At 38.4% G+C, this 15,001-nt stretch overlaps 1 protein-coding gene across 8 annotated transcripts in view; it reads right to left on the minus strand.

The window, feature by feature from the left end:
• Ezh2 (enhancer of zeste 2 polycomb repressive complex 2 subunit) overlaps positions 1–15,001 on the minus strand; it is a 67,529-nt gene that overhangs the window by 37,977 nt on the left and 14,551 nt on the right. For 4 of the 8 annotated variants that reach the window (XM_063250672.1, XM_063250669.1, XM_063250673.1 and 1 more), the window contains exons 2-3: positions 2,799–2,922; positions 2,101–2,229 (exon numbers count right to left, since the gene is read on the minus strand). In XM_063250672.1, coding sequence (XP_063106742.1) covers positions 2,101–2,229; positions 2,799–2,915 — 246 coding nt within the window. In that variant the 5' untranslated portion in view covers positions 2,916–2,922. Of the gene's footprint in view, positions 1–2,100; positions 2,235–2,798; positions 2,927–15,001 lie in introns of those variants that run through there. The other 4 variants (XM_063250671.1, XM_063250670.1, XM_063250675.1 and 1 more) reach the window with 3 other exon arrangements.

Genomic DNA, 15,001 nt, shown 5'->3' on the forward strand with positions numbered 1-15,001 from the left:
GTCTACTACTAGGAAAGTCTCTGTAAACAGGCTCTATTTTATTTTCTTTCTAGCTTGACTTACTTTATAGTAAAAACTTTTAAAACTATATATATATATATATATATATATATCCCTGAAGCCAAGTTAAAAATAAAAGACCATACATTCTTCTATGAAGTTAGAAGATTAGACTACATGATCACTAGTCCTTTTCTGCCCTGATTTATTGTGATAACACCAAAAAGCTTATCACTAACTGCAAAAAAACTCCCATAGCCAAAGTCATTAATAATGATTTTAAAGGGAAGTAGGGAATAAAACATGACTCATTTGAAGCAAATCCAGCTAGTGACTGGTTCAAAAAACTATAATGACCTTGATTAGGACAGAGTTCTATGCAATAAAAACTGAATTCCTAAGACTAAGGATTACTATCCTCCTTTTTCCCTCTTTTTCAATGTTTGTGAATATTATCTCTCAATCTTAGTGAGGAACTGTGGAAGTAATAAAATCAGAAAACAAGTTTGTTTTACTAAAATGATAGTCTACTCTAAATGTGGTAAAGCACACTTGTAAATCTAGCACTCAGGAGGTTGAAGCAGGAGAATCACTGCAAGTTTGAGGCCAGCCTGTGCGCCACAGTGAGTTCAAGGCCAGCATGAACTACACAGCAAGACCCTGTCTCAAAAAACCAAGAACAAAACATGGTCACCTTAAAATCTCCAAACAAAATTTTCAAAAGAATTACTGGAGAGCTGGATACAGCTCAGTGGCATAGCACCTGTCTGGCAAGCATGAGGTTCTGAGTTCAACTTCCAGTACCAAAAAAAAAAAAAAAAAAAAAAATCCAGCTGTCAAAAGAATTACTTGAAAGTCTCAACCTTATCCACTCTGAAAAAAGCCATGTACCTCCAATACCTAGGGCCTGACTTGTACCAGAAAATGGAGAAGGTTATCAGCATAACCATGTATTTACACAACTTTAATTCAGGCTTAAGAGTGACCACCTGACAAAAGGTACAAATAGCCAAGCCATGTGTCACCAACAAGATCAGCACATCATCACTTTTGTCAGCATAACACATATAGTTGACATGGCTTTGTAGATAAGTCCCTGGAGCCCACATCATCTTCACAAGCCTTATACAACTGCAAACTGTGGCTTATTACACTAATGTTATATTTTAAAAAGCAGCCATACTCACTGAAAATCACTGTATTATTTAGCTGTCTCCCATATTTAGATACTCAGAAAACAATCTACTACACCATCTGTCCTTAATTCCAAATCGCTGTCCTCTTGCTTTGCTTTAGCTTCTGCTGAATCTTCCTATACTTCGTAGTCCTATCTAACACAGCAATAAACATTAATGTCCAACCCAAAACCCTGCTGATGGCTTCAGGTTCTGCCATCTTCTTCTCATTCTTCTGGCCGGTGTGCTTTATTGGCATACAGTCTACCACAGAGTACTGTGTTTCTTAAAAATAGGAAACGGAGTGATTAAAGAACTGCCTTGATCAGAAAATGTTACAGGAAAGAAAATTCCAATCTCTCAACATTGAATTTAAAAACTCCTATAAGTGAGCAGGGGATACAGCATCTGCCTGGCAAACGCGAGGTCCTGAGTTCCATTCCCAGAAAGCAAAAACAAGCAAACATCAACAACAAAAAACTCCTATAAAAAGGCTTAGCCTTTGAACAAAATATATAATAAAATATTTTCTTAGTCCATGCACATAAAAAGAAACATTTCTTACCACATTACTAACTCTTATTAAGGAATGAAGAAGACAACTGTTGAGTCAAAAGCCTTGCTCTGAATAGTGATCTGATATGGACATTAAAGAGTACTTGATTTACAGTGATTTGTTTAAGTCAACAGTCTTTAAAAATCTAGGAATGTATCTGGTAAAAAATACTGTACATTCTAAACACCTAGAACTGCTAAAAGGCATCAGTAGTAGTACAGCCTGAGGCAGCCATTGACAGCTGCATTATTAAAAACAAACAAATAAAAACAGAGACATCCTGAGGTCAGTGACTTCGATAACCAACCAACATTCCAATAAGCAAAAACCAAAATGTGCTGATAATTACTACAACACATGTTAACCAACCTCCCTAGTCCCGCGCAATGAGCTCACAGAAGTCATGATGTGCACGGGCTGTATCCTTCGCTGTTTCCATTCTTGGTTTAAGATTTCTGTTCTTTCCAAAATTTTTTGACGATTAGAACTAAACATACTCTGTAAAAGAAGGGAAGGAAAAGTATTCATTGTTAGAAAATACATAACAGCTCTAAAATAGATTAAAATCCAGTGATCCTTCAAAAGTACCAGGAAGAATGCCTCAAATGCATCGAAATTTTATTTTATAGTAGACTACAGTTTCCCAATTCAAATAAAACAAAAACACCAGTATCATTTTATTGTGAGAGGGGAACAAATTTTTCCACCTTTTCTTAACTTTGTATATTAAAAAATCATCATGATAACTTTAGAAGCATAAAATCATGAAACATATTACTTTGTAGTTGGGTCCTGAGTCCACACATACAGTATAAAGACGGACTGAAAACAGACGGATTTCCAAACAAGCTGAGTAACTGTTAAGATTAAAATCTTTCCATTATCATTAATGTGCCTAATGCAACATTAATTAAGACAGATAAAGGACTTCAGCTTTAAGCCCTATTGATCTTACTATAAATATGACTTTAGCTGAAAATGTACTGTTTCAAGTTAAAATTTATTTAATTTGGGGAGAGGGGATATCCTTAACTGTATATGCATTTTTACAAAAGATAAAATTATACCTTTACTTCATCAGCTCGTCTGAACCTCTTGAGCTGCCTCAGTCGCATGTACTCTGATTTTACACGCTTCCGCCAACAAACTGGTCCCTTCTCAGATTTCTTCCCCGTCTGGCCCATGATTATTCTAAAAGCAATGGTTTCACATTAAAATCACTAATCTAACCATACTGAATATGATCACCTGTCTCTTAAGTCCCATCAAAGTTACAATCAACAAAGACCACATTTTTACATTGTTCATATTCACAAAAAGCTGCTCATTTTCTTTCTATGGTTAAATTCTCAAAACATTTTAATTTCATTTGTGTTTTTAATTTATAAAAATTCTGCATCCTTAAACAGCAGCCATCGTACAGAAGAAACATGATCTCAGAAGAATTCACAAGAATTCACAAGAATTCAGTATATTACACCAAAACTAGTTTTCTCTTTGACATCCACACTTATGAAAGAGAAAAATGTAGAAAAGGTTCGTAAGTTTTAAATAGTTGTTATAGAAGCAAGGCAAGACTGAATATACACAGCTGACACCCTATACCCTCAGGTTTCACATTTTTAGGCTCTGAATTCACAACCTCAACCAACCTTGGATCAAAAAGATTCAGAGAAAGACTCCAGAAAGTTCCACAGAGCAAAACTTGAATTTGTTGCATGAATCCTCAAAAACCAAATGATGCACTAGCTAGCAGGCCCTAGTGTGGCCTCCAGCCACTTCTCAGATCCTCAGATTTGAGGACTGTTGGCTTTGAGTCTCAGTTTTATCCCAATTAGTTGGGTCCACAATAGTGGCTGCTGTGCTGCACAGGTATAGACTCTCTGGGTCACTATCCGGAAACAATACAATGTAACAACTATTTACATACACTTCCATTGTAATAGGTATTGTAAGTAATCTAGGCATGACTACAAGTATAGAAAGGATGTGCAACAAAATAGGCAAATATTTTGTTATTCTATACTGTATATGGGATTTGAACACCCATGGACTTGGGTATGCAAGAGGGCTTACTACAGTCAATCTCCCCATCCTGAAGGACCACTATAATTGAAAAAGTACAAGTGAAAATTGAAAAAGTAAAAATTTACATCCAGCACTGAAAGTAACAAACATACAGTAGGATATATAATAAGTACAGAAATTAAAGAACTCTCCAATACAAATTTTACCATGCTTCTCTCCTAAAGCACTGTGACAAAGTCTATTTCTGCTTCTTTTGCCACTTTTATTCACATGAGGGGTTTCTGCTAGCAAGAGAAAAGAAGAATACAACAAATGCAAAGTAAATTCTTCTGCCTTATCTTTAGTTGCAGGCACTGAGAACCAATTATGTTTAAATATGGGACAGCCTACAATTGGCCAGATGTCTAATGCGTATTACAGGGTCCCCACCTCAAGTTTAAACAAGTGCTCTTTTCTAAAACATTTCCTTCTACAAGTATTAAAATCATACTGTATCTTCAAAAGATTAGGACACTTATCTGCCAAACTGTGCAAAGCTTTATATGCCACACTAACGATTTTTAATTTACCTTAAGAGCTATAAGAAGCCACAGTGTTTCAAAGAGAAGGGTAGGTGGGGTGATTTACATTTTGAAAAGACCAAGCAGAGAGCAATCTAGGAACACAGGGGTAGTGAGAACAGTAAAACAGGTTACGTGGCTAGGTTACATGGCACAGCAAGGTGGTATCTCAACAAGGGAGGATAGTAGTTTTATACCACACTGGTAATGGAAAGTAAAGTGAATTCACAAAAAGTTACTAACTCTAAATTCATACAGAAAATGAGTGCTGTGCAATGAAGGCAATTCACTGAAAGATAGCTATGCTTTAAAATATAAGCAATTTGGAGCTGGGGATTTAGCTCAGTGGCATAAGCGCCTGCCTTGCAAGCAGGCAGTCATGAGTTCGATCCCCGGTACCGATAAAAAGGAAAAAGACAAAAAATATATATATGCAATTAATTCCCTATGCCCCCTTCAAATGGAAATGCAAGAATTTGTATCTTATGCTTTCTTCTAAAACCATCATATTTAATGTCAGATTCCTGCTCTATGATAGCAGTAATCAAGCTTAGAAATGCCCTGCCAGATGTCAGAACACACACCTGTAATTCCAGCATTCTGAGAGGCTGAGGCAGGAGGATCACAAATTCAAGCCCAATGTGGGTAATTTAGTGAGCCCTGTCTTAATCAGAGCTTGGGATTCAGGCTCAGTGAAAAGCCCCTGGGTTTGACCCACCCCCCCCCCCCGTAAAACAAACTATATATCTATATACACACATATACACACATACACACACATTAATGACAACCTCTTGATCATTACTTGGCAATGGAGCATATTTATCACTTTCTTATGTTAATAAGAGCATTAATTTCAACCAATTAGAATACTATCTAATAACAGTATATTTATTACAAGTATATATTAATAGCCCAGGAAACAAAAGTGGCGAATATTTTCAAAAGTTACTTAGGAGGCCAGGGATTTAGCTCAGCAACGTAAGCACCTGCCTTCCAAGTGTGCAGTTGTAAGTTTGATCCCTGATACCAAAAAAAAAAAAAGTTACTTAGATTTTCCTGCCAAATAATTTAAATATGGAAAATGAGTAAGGAGACTTCTTGCTTCAGTAACTGAGTATAGCTTCACTTAACTGTTTATATAAAAACATTAAACCCAGAGAAAACTATCAGAGGAGAACTTAAAAAGAGAAAAGTACTGAGTTCAGCGGGTACCTGGCTACAGAATACTCCAGTCACCAACCAAAGGCAAAGAAAGTAAGTGGTGATTTATTCAGAGCTAAAGGTGCAAAAAATAACTTGGTTTTTGTCTTAAGTATGTAATCAACATTATGAGCCAGCCAGTGAGTATACAAAGTTAAATAAAATGAATACACAAAGATAAACAAATCTTGCTTTTATAGAGCTTACATTCTATCTGAGGACAAGAAGGAAATACTACTAATGAGATACATACACAAAAGGACTATGGGGAGAGAAAAAAGAATTAGGAAGTGCAGAAGTGCAGAAGGATGGTAGCAAAGGTGACAATTGAACTCAACCTTTACAGCTATTTCCGTAGGTAAAGTATTTAATGAATACCCACCATGCTTCCACCATTTAGTAACAATATTTCTAACACAGTATCTCAAGACAAAATCTGAAAATGTTCTGATTATCTTTGTTAAGTATAAGTATAAACAGACCCATGAATGCTAAAATTTAGGACACCAAATTAGAAGGATAACTTACATACAGCAAACTTCTACTCAGCGTATCACAGCATTAACAACACATTCAAATCCTATTTTCGTGTCTTCCACTCCAACTTTATCCCTACTACAAATTCTTCAATAGCAACAACCATTTTAATTCATTTGTAAAATCCCAGGGCCTAGCTGTGTGTGCCCAGTTAAATAGCAGACTTAAAAACACACAAAAGATAAAAAGAAAAAACAGATACATTCACATGCACCAGTACCTCGTATCTTCTTAGCACATCATCTAAAAGGTTTAGCTGTACTACACACTCGCTGGAGCCAGTAACATGAGGGCAATGTACCCTATCACCAAGAAACTCCCAGAAAGAGAAGAGCAGCAGGGACTGTTAGTTAGGTCCTATAATTCAGCTGCTACCACCATAAAACCCAGTGTTTCTGACATTCCTTTTTATTAAGCAAGCGGGTGAAGTCTTAAAGTACTTCTCCAAACACCAGAAATCACCTCAAACACGCATGAGGACACACCATGCTTCACACCTAGTATAAGAAGCCTTCCTCTTTGCCTCCTTCCCCAACAAAGACTCAAATCAGTGATCTTTCCACAAGAGCACAGCCTAGTAAGTATTAAAGTACAGCTCTGAATATGCATGTTAGTGGAAGGAAACTTCATTAAAATGATTTGCTCTGGGGAATGGGGAAATTGCGAATATATTTAATTTATAATTTTTTGTTCAAAAAACATTTTGATTCATAGGTAACATCAGTCTAGTATTATTTTCATCCAGACTATGAAAATACCTTCGCTTATTCACAACAAATCATTGTGTACAATAAAGTCAAGCAACAGTTATTCTTTCAATCAAAAGCCAAGCCAAAGTATGGCAGAGACCATCAAACCCTTAATAAGATGTAACACCTTACAGAATTACATCTGTATAGGTTTAGTAAAGTTTAGGGAAATTTCATTGTGCAGAGTTTGTTTTCTGAGTCAAACCTAATTCAAAAGTACCTGAACACCATGCCCTTTGTCACCTTACTCTGGCCCACTGGAAGAGACATCACCTTCTGTCACCAGCAGCATTGTCCTGGTTTTGCACAAACTCTCCAAGAACTACCAAGGACGTGAAGAATGGTGGCGCCAGCTGCTGTGATCCTGCCAGACAAAGGTACTCTAGGCACAGAGATCAGCACTGGTTTGGATACAAGAATCATTCACAGTTACTGTGACGATCTCACAAGGCCCCTACAGTGCTAGGACAAGAATGCTCACTTTTCTGCACTTAGATCTGAATCTCAATAAATGTTGCCCAAGGACTTCCTAGAAATCAACCATGAAAGAGGAGCCTGCAAAGAACAGCGCCAACAACAGAAATAACAAAACCTGAGTTCACAAAATGGACACTACTCACAGTATGTGAGCCCCAAGTCAAGGAAACCTTATGTATCAATTCCAAAGCCACACAGTTAGGCGAGCCAAGAAATCTTGCTTTTGTTTTTTGGGGTCCCCTACCCCCCCCCGTAACAGTTTGGATTAGAGCCAGGTATGATGGCACAGATCTGTAATCACAGCACTCAGAAATCAGAGACAGGAGGATCCCTACGAGTTTGAGGTCTGCCTGGGTCACATAGTGAGTTCAAGGCCATCCTGAACAACACAGCAACACCCTGTCAACAAAGAAAAAAGAGATCTACTTTGGATTAGGCTTCCTGCTACTACAGAATGTATGTGACATACACACTTAGTTCTGAAGTTGCATATACAACATCTCAATTCATATCAGATGGCTTCTCATCATCAGGAAGGGCAGCTAGCTACACAGCAGTGCTCTGCTCTCCGATAGGGAAGGAGTTTCCTCCAACGTCGCAGGTTTATGGAAGCCCCTATGATACAGCCAAAACCCACCTTTCCTTGACTCTCTGATACCCCGGTCATACAAGCCCAAGGATTTGGAATTCTTTTCCATCAGATGCAAACCTACTCTTCTTGCAATAGGCCTCCCTACTGAGCTGTCAATGACAGAAAAGCCTAAAACACAATTAAGGAAAAGAGTCCTCTAGGCACTATCACAGCCTTAATGAGTTTCTTTAAAAGTTCCTCCGAAAAGATTTGCTAAATCAAGGCAACAGTCACCTGTTTCTTGGCACCCAGTAATGTTTGTTTCCATGTGTTTGAAGAGAACAAAATAAACTGTATGTGCTACTTAACTAAAACCGCACTATGACTCAACTGAACAGCAGGCTGAGGCCAATTCCAAACCCAACAAAACTTTAAGTACTATAACATGACCACAATATTCTCAATGTTCTTCCCTGAAAAAAATTTACTTCACAATACAACTACCATAAAAGTGCCTATTTTTAAAAACCATCTTCAGTAGTATTTTTATGATTAAGTGCTTCAATGGTATCTGTTAGTATCATTTCAAAATTTATTTTTTTCAGTTAAAATCCATTGCCTTAACATACTGAAAAGTTAGTAAGACTTTATAGATAAGAACAAGGAAAACAACACAACAGAACATATTTGAATGTTAAACTATTAGTAATTGATAAAAAAAATTCATTACTTAAGAGTACCAGACGTTATGCCTGAGCTTCCCTGTAGAAAATGTGCAACCTGCGAAAGGAAGACACCAAGAAGAATGTGAGAGAAGCAGATATACAGGGCATGCACTGGACATGAAAATCAGAACAGCACAAAGATAGTCAGCGGTGGCAAGCACTCCATCTCTTTTACCTGTTGTGAGTGTTTCATGTGTAAGGATTCTGAGTCCAAACCTTCTGCTTATACTCACAGGAAGTACTGTCATGATTCACAGCACCTGCTGTGGACATGGGGCAAAAAGGGGGCAGCTGCACCCTCCATTCCAAACACACTGCAAGCTGACACGGGAGTCTACTCAGTGTCAGCGAACAGACAACACATGTGCCACGGGAGGCTGTTTGTTATCCCTGAAAGCTCTAAAACGTTCGCCATCACTGCTGTCTACCCTACACTGCTGGCATGATGGCTGTAATCCTTGCACCCAAGAGACTGAGGAAAGAGGATGGCCATGAGTTCAAGGCCAGCCTCAACCACATAACAAGACCCTATCTCAACACCCCCTCCAAAAAAAGAAAAAGAAATAGATCTTGCAGTCTTCCACATAGAGCAAAAGCACACATTCAAAGCCTACCTGGGTTCATGTCCCTGTTCCCCCACTTACAAGTTGTGTGTAAACCTGGTAAGGTAATTTAGTATCTTGGTGCCTGCTTGTCAGTAAAAACAGGTTAATTTAATTAAGTTACCTACCTCAGAGTCATCATGAGTAAACTGATATAGAGTACACAGAAGGTACCCAGCAGACAACAAGCACTATAAGCACTATGTTAAGTAGTGGCTATCAACCAATAAATGACAGATGAGATGGATCCTGATATTGAAAAGATTATGTCAGACAATAACTCGATGTTAGAGCACAGTATACTCAGGACAGAATACAGACCACATAATGAATCCAACTGTATTACACTGCTGTGAGATAACCTCATGGAAAAGGGGGGAGAGATAACCTATATAACCTTGGAAAAAGTGTTTGAATTCAGGAAGGCTAAAGACAAAAAGAACTTTACATAAAACACCACAGTCCCATTCTACAAGGTGTGACAAGACACAGTTAAATTCTAAAAAAAAAATTTTATTATACTCAAATACACATTGCCATTACCCACCCCACCCCACCCCAGAATACTCTCCCTTGTTTCAAAAAAGTGCATTCCGTGCATTCACTTTCCAGGGCTGCTCTGGAAGGCCTCTTTTGTGAGAATCTTTAGTCGTACTGCCAGGGTGCCTCAGTGTTGTATCTTTCACGGGCATTCCAACTTTGGGGAAGACCTAGAGGTCACCAGGTGTCAGACTTTGTGAATAGGTAGATAAGAACACATTGTCATGTTTTTACTGCAGGACAGAACTTGGCAGCAATATTCACCATAATTTTTTTTTATCATACTTTGTAAAGATACTGACAAGAGCCCTCTCAGAATTGCTTCAGAAAGTGGCAAAAACAGTAAATAAAGGAGGAGTACTTTGAGGAGAGTTAAAGAAAATGTCTTTTCCTACAATAAAACTTTTTTAAAATATAAACTTTTTAAAAATCACTATATTTTGATCACACCTCATATTGGTAAATTTGTTTCTCACAAGGAGGGTTCTTCTATTTGTGAAATGCTCTGCATGTATATAGTAAAATTAAACACGTAAATAGGAGACAATATAAGCTAGGTTTATCAATGTCAGAGAAAGTTATACAAAACATCACAGAGTGCCGCCAATATAGTTCCGTGGTACAAGTGCCTGCCTGGCAAGCACAAGGTCCTGATTTCAATTCCCAGCACAAAAAAAAAAAAAAAAAAAAGAAAAGAAAAGAAAAGAAATTGAAGAGGATACACACACAAAAAAGGAAAAACATTCCACGTTTATGGATTGTAACAACTGTTTAAAAGTCTACACTATACAATGTGATCCACAAATTCAATGCAATTTTTTCTTGTTTTGTTTTGAGGGTCTATGTGGTTCTTTTTGTTTTTCTATGTGGTTCTTAAACTTGTCTCAATCTTTCCTCCGCCTCCTGAGTGCTGAGATGTGTGTCACCATATCCACCACCTCTTGATGCAATTTCTTTTTTTTTTTTTTTTAAGGGTTAAGAAATTAGCTTTACTTTTTTTTTTTTTTTTTTTTTTTTTTCCTTTTATCGGTACCGGGGATCAAACTCACAACTGCCTGGTTGCAACGCAGGTGCTTATGCCACTGAGCTAAATCCCCAGCCCTCTTGATGCAATTTCTAAGGAAACACCAACGATAATCCCAGAATTAGAAAACTAATCCTAAAATTTGTATGGAATCACACACACACAAAAAAAAAAAAAAAACCCACTCAAATACTCAAAACAATCTTCAACAACAACAACAACAAAACCAAAGCAGGAGGCATTACACTGCCTGACATCAAATGGAACAGAACACACAGCCAGGAAGTAAACTCATGCACTTACAATCAACTAATTTTTAACAAAGGTGCTAAGAACACACACAAACACTGGAGAAAGGCCAAGTCTCCTTAATAAATGGTGTTGGGAAAATTGGAAATGCACATGCAGAAGAATGAAATTAGACCTCTCTCTCCCCAAGTTACAAGTTACAGAAACCAACTCAAAATGGAGTATTAAATACTTAAAATTCAGGCCCTCATCTACGAGACTACTGTGAGAAACATAAGGGAGTCAGGCACAGAAGCACACACAGAACCCAGTGCCCCAAGCTGTCACGACAGGGCTGCCCAGCTCCAGTCAGCCTGGGCAACTCAGTGAGAGCTTGTCTCAAGACAACAGAAACAGAAATAGAGAAAATTAAATTTAAAAGACAATAAAAATAAGAAGTGGGCTGGAGTTGTAGCTCAGTGTGAAGGCTCCGGGTGCAAAAATGGTGGAGGCGGCTCCAGGTGTAGCTCAGCGGCACAAGCTCCTGCTCAGTAAGCATGAGTACTGGATTCAATCTTGGTACAAAAACAAAAAAAAGTGGAGGCACGGATGTTCTAGAATAGGCAAGGATTACAGTGAAAAGACAATCTCAAGAAGGGGCAAAAATATCTGCAAGATATATATCTGACAAAGTTAATATCCAAAACATATAAAGAACCCCAAAAACCCAGTAGCAAAAGAGAAACTGAGCCAGGAATGGTGGCACATGTCTGTAATCCCAGCATTCTCAAACTGAGGCAGAAGGATCAAAAGTTTGGACCCAGCCTGGGCAACTCAGCAATTTAGCAAGAACTTTGTCTCAGAAAGATAGAGAGAAGAAAGGGGAGGGGAGGGGAGGGGAGGGGAGGGGAGGGGAGGGGAGGGGAGGGGAGGGGGAGGGGGAGGGGAGTGGAAGAGGTAAGGAGATAAGGGAAGAAGAAAGGGAGAGAGGAAGGGTGGGAGGGATAAAAGTATAGATTAATGCAAAGGCCCTAGGTTCAAGTAATTAAATTAACTAAAAACAGTCAATAACCAAATAAACATTTCTTAAAAGACATACAAGCTGAGCGAGGTGGCACATGCCTGTAATCCCAACACTGGGGAGGCTGAAGCAGGATACTCTCTTAACATGAGTTTAAGACCAATCTGGGCTACATTAATGAGTTCATAGGCCAGCCTGATCTACAAAGTGAGATTCTGTATCAAAAAATAAATGTGCTTTTAAAGCCAGAATTACTACATGATCTGGCAATTCCACAACTTGGATAACAAATACAGATATAGATAGATATACACCCAAAAGAAATGAAATCCCTGTTGAAGAAACATCAGCACACCCATGTTCACTGCAGGACTATGCACAATAGCCAACAAATGAAAATTACCTGTCCATCAACTTGTAAGTAGATTTAAAAAAAAAGTGTGGCAAATAAATATTGTGGAATACTATTCAGCCATAAAGATGAAGAAATCCTGCCACTTGAAATAACATGAGTGAAAACTGAGATCCTTATGCTGAGTGAAGTAAGTCAGGAAAAACAAGTACTGTACCTTACTTAGAAAAACAAGTACTGTATCTTGCTATCTTACTCGTAAGTAGAATCTGAAAAAGCTGATCTCAGAGGCCAGGTGTGGTGGTGCATGTCTATAATCCCAGTATTTGGGAGGCTGAGGCAGAAAGATCACCATGAATTCAAGGCCAGACTGTATTACATAGAGACCTTGCCTCAAAAAACAAAAACAAAAACCAGCGGATCTGGTAGAAGTTCACATCAGAATGATGGTCACCAGAGACCTGGGAGAGGAGCGCTGAAAGGAGAGGCAGAGGTTAACCAATGAATACTAAATTGTAATTAGGAGGAGGAAGTCTTGGTGTACCACTGACACAGTATGGTGACTACAGAGAATGACATTTCATGTATTCCTGAAAGCTAGAAGGGAGAATTTTCAATGTTTTCACCATAAAGAAACGATAAATGCCTAAAAATAATGTTTAACTCGATTTGAACATCACGTGGTACCCCATTACTATGTATGATTTCTGTATTTTTGCTATCAAAGACATTAATTTAGGGGCTAGGGATTTAGCTCAGCGGCATAAGCGCCTGACTTGCAAGTGTGTGGTCCTGAGTTCGATCCCCAGTACCAATAAAAAAGGAAAAAAGACATTAATTTAAATCAAAATATTTAAATGAGCTTGACACAGTAGTATACACTGCAAACCCAACAACTTCAGTGAGTAAAGCAAAAAAATCATAAACTAATGATGAATTCTTAAACTACATCAACAGAAATATAGGAAATTATTTGTGCCACTGATTGCACATGTAATGAATAAAACAAAAGAATTATACCCAATTCAGGACCAGTAACATGTCTGAAGTGGAAAAAGAGCCAGACCTGGTGGCATACTCCTATAATCCTAGCACTCAGGAGGTTGAGGCAGGGGACTCCCAATGAATTCAAAGCCAGCCTAAGCTACACAGTGAGTTCGAGGCCAGTGTGGACCACATGAGACCCTGTCTCAAAACAAAACAAAACAAAACAAAACAAGCAAAGAGAAGAAATATGGCAGATATAGATAGATATACACCCAATATGGCAGATATAGATAGATATACACCCAATATGGCAGATATAGATATACACCCATATATCTTACTATCTTACTCGTAAATAGAATCTGAAAAAGCTGATCTCAGAGGCCAGGTGTGGTGGCACATGTCTATAATCCCAGTACTTGGGAGGCTGAGGCAGAAAGATCACCATGAATTCAAGGCCAGACTGTACTACATAGAGACCTTGCCTCAAAAACCTTCCAGAGACCTTGCCAAAAAGACCTTCCCCTGCCTGCCACCCCTGTACGCATAACACACAACACAGAAAAAAAACATGAGATGGAGTTGAATTGGGAAATGTTTATCTACATTCATTTGTTCAACAAATACTACCTACTACATGCTACAGATTTATTAACAAACAGAACAGACAAAAATCTGTGACCCAGCAACTCAGTAAAATCTATCTGAATGGAAACAGCAAAATATATGCTATGGAAAGAAAAACCAGGTAAATAAGGTAAAGCAGGCAAGCAAGGCAACAGGAGCCTGCACTGAGGCCCTGAGTGCCCTAGCACCCTGTCAAATGCAACTGAGTTCCACGATCTCATTGCCCAGCAAACGCACACTACGAAGTCCAGCAGTAAAACAGGCAGTGAAAGACTCTCTAGTAAAGAGTCCATAAAAAAGTGGCTCACAGGAGATGTGGAATTCTTCAGCTGGCCCTGCTCTCCTTTCTAGGTCTGACAATCCAGAACAAATAAAAGGACTAAAAGTTAATACCATCTAATAAAATATATTTATGCAAACATCCATTCTGTGTTAATATTAAACCAAATTACAGAAACTGAAGAACCAGTCCTGAGGCTATATCATGCTATTGTAAGTGCTAACACTGCCAATTCACTTTTAGCAAAATAGTATCATTAAATCTGTGTAGCTAGCGGGTGTGGTGACACACACCTGCAATCCTACCACTTAGGGGGCTGAGGCAGAGAGATTGCCATGAATTCAAGGTCAGCCTGGGCTACCCAGTGAGCTTCAAGCCAACCTGAACTGCATTGCAAGACTCTGTCTCAAAAAACTAAAATAAAAAATAAATTTTAAAAATTAAAAAAATATAGGGCTGGGGTTTTAGCTCAGCAGCATAAGCACCTGCCTGGCAAGCATGAGGTCATGAGTTCTATTCCCAATGCCAAAAAATACATCGGTAGCTAATTCAATGATCCATATGTCATTTGTAAATTTGCTTTGGTTTATTCATAAGAAGTTTATATCTGTACATTCTTAGGTGTAATTTTATTAAAATCAAGCTAGGCATGGTGGCACACACCTGTAACCCCAACACCCAAGAGACTAAGGCAGGAGGACTGCCCATGAATGAGGCCAGCCTGCGCTAAAAAGTGAGTACAGCTCCAGCCTCAACTGC

Source organism: Cavia porcellus, unplaced genomic scaffold (assembly GCF_034190915.1).
Source record: "Cavia porcellus strain 051 isolate PalLab524CR breed Dunkin Hartley unplaced genomic scaffold, mCavPor4.1 scaffold_6, whole genome shotgun sequence".
NCBI lineage: Eukaryota > Metazoa > Chordata > Mammalia > Rodentia > Caviidae > Cavia > Cavia porcellus.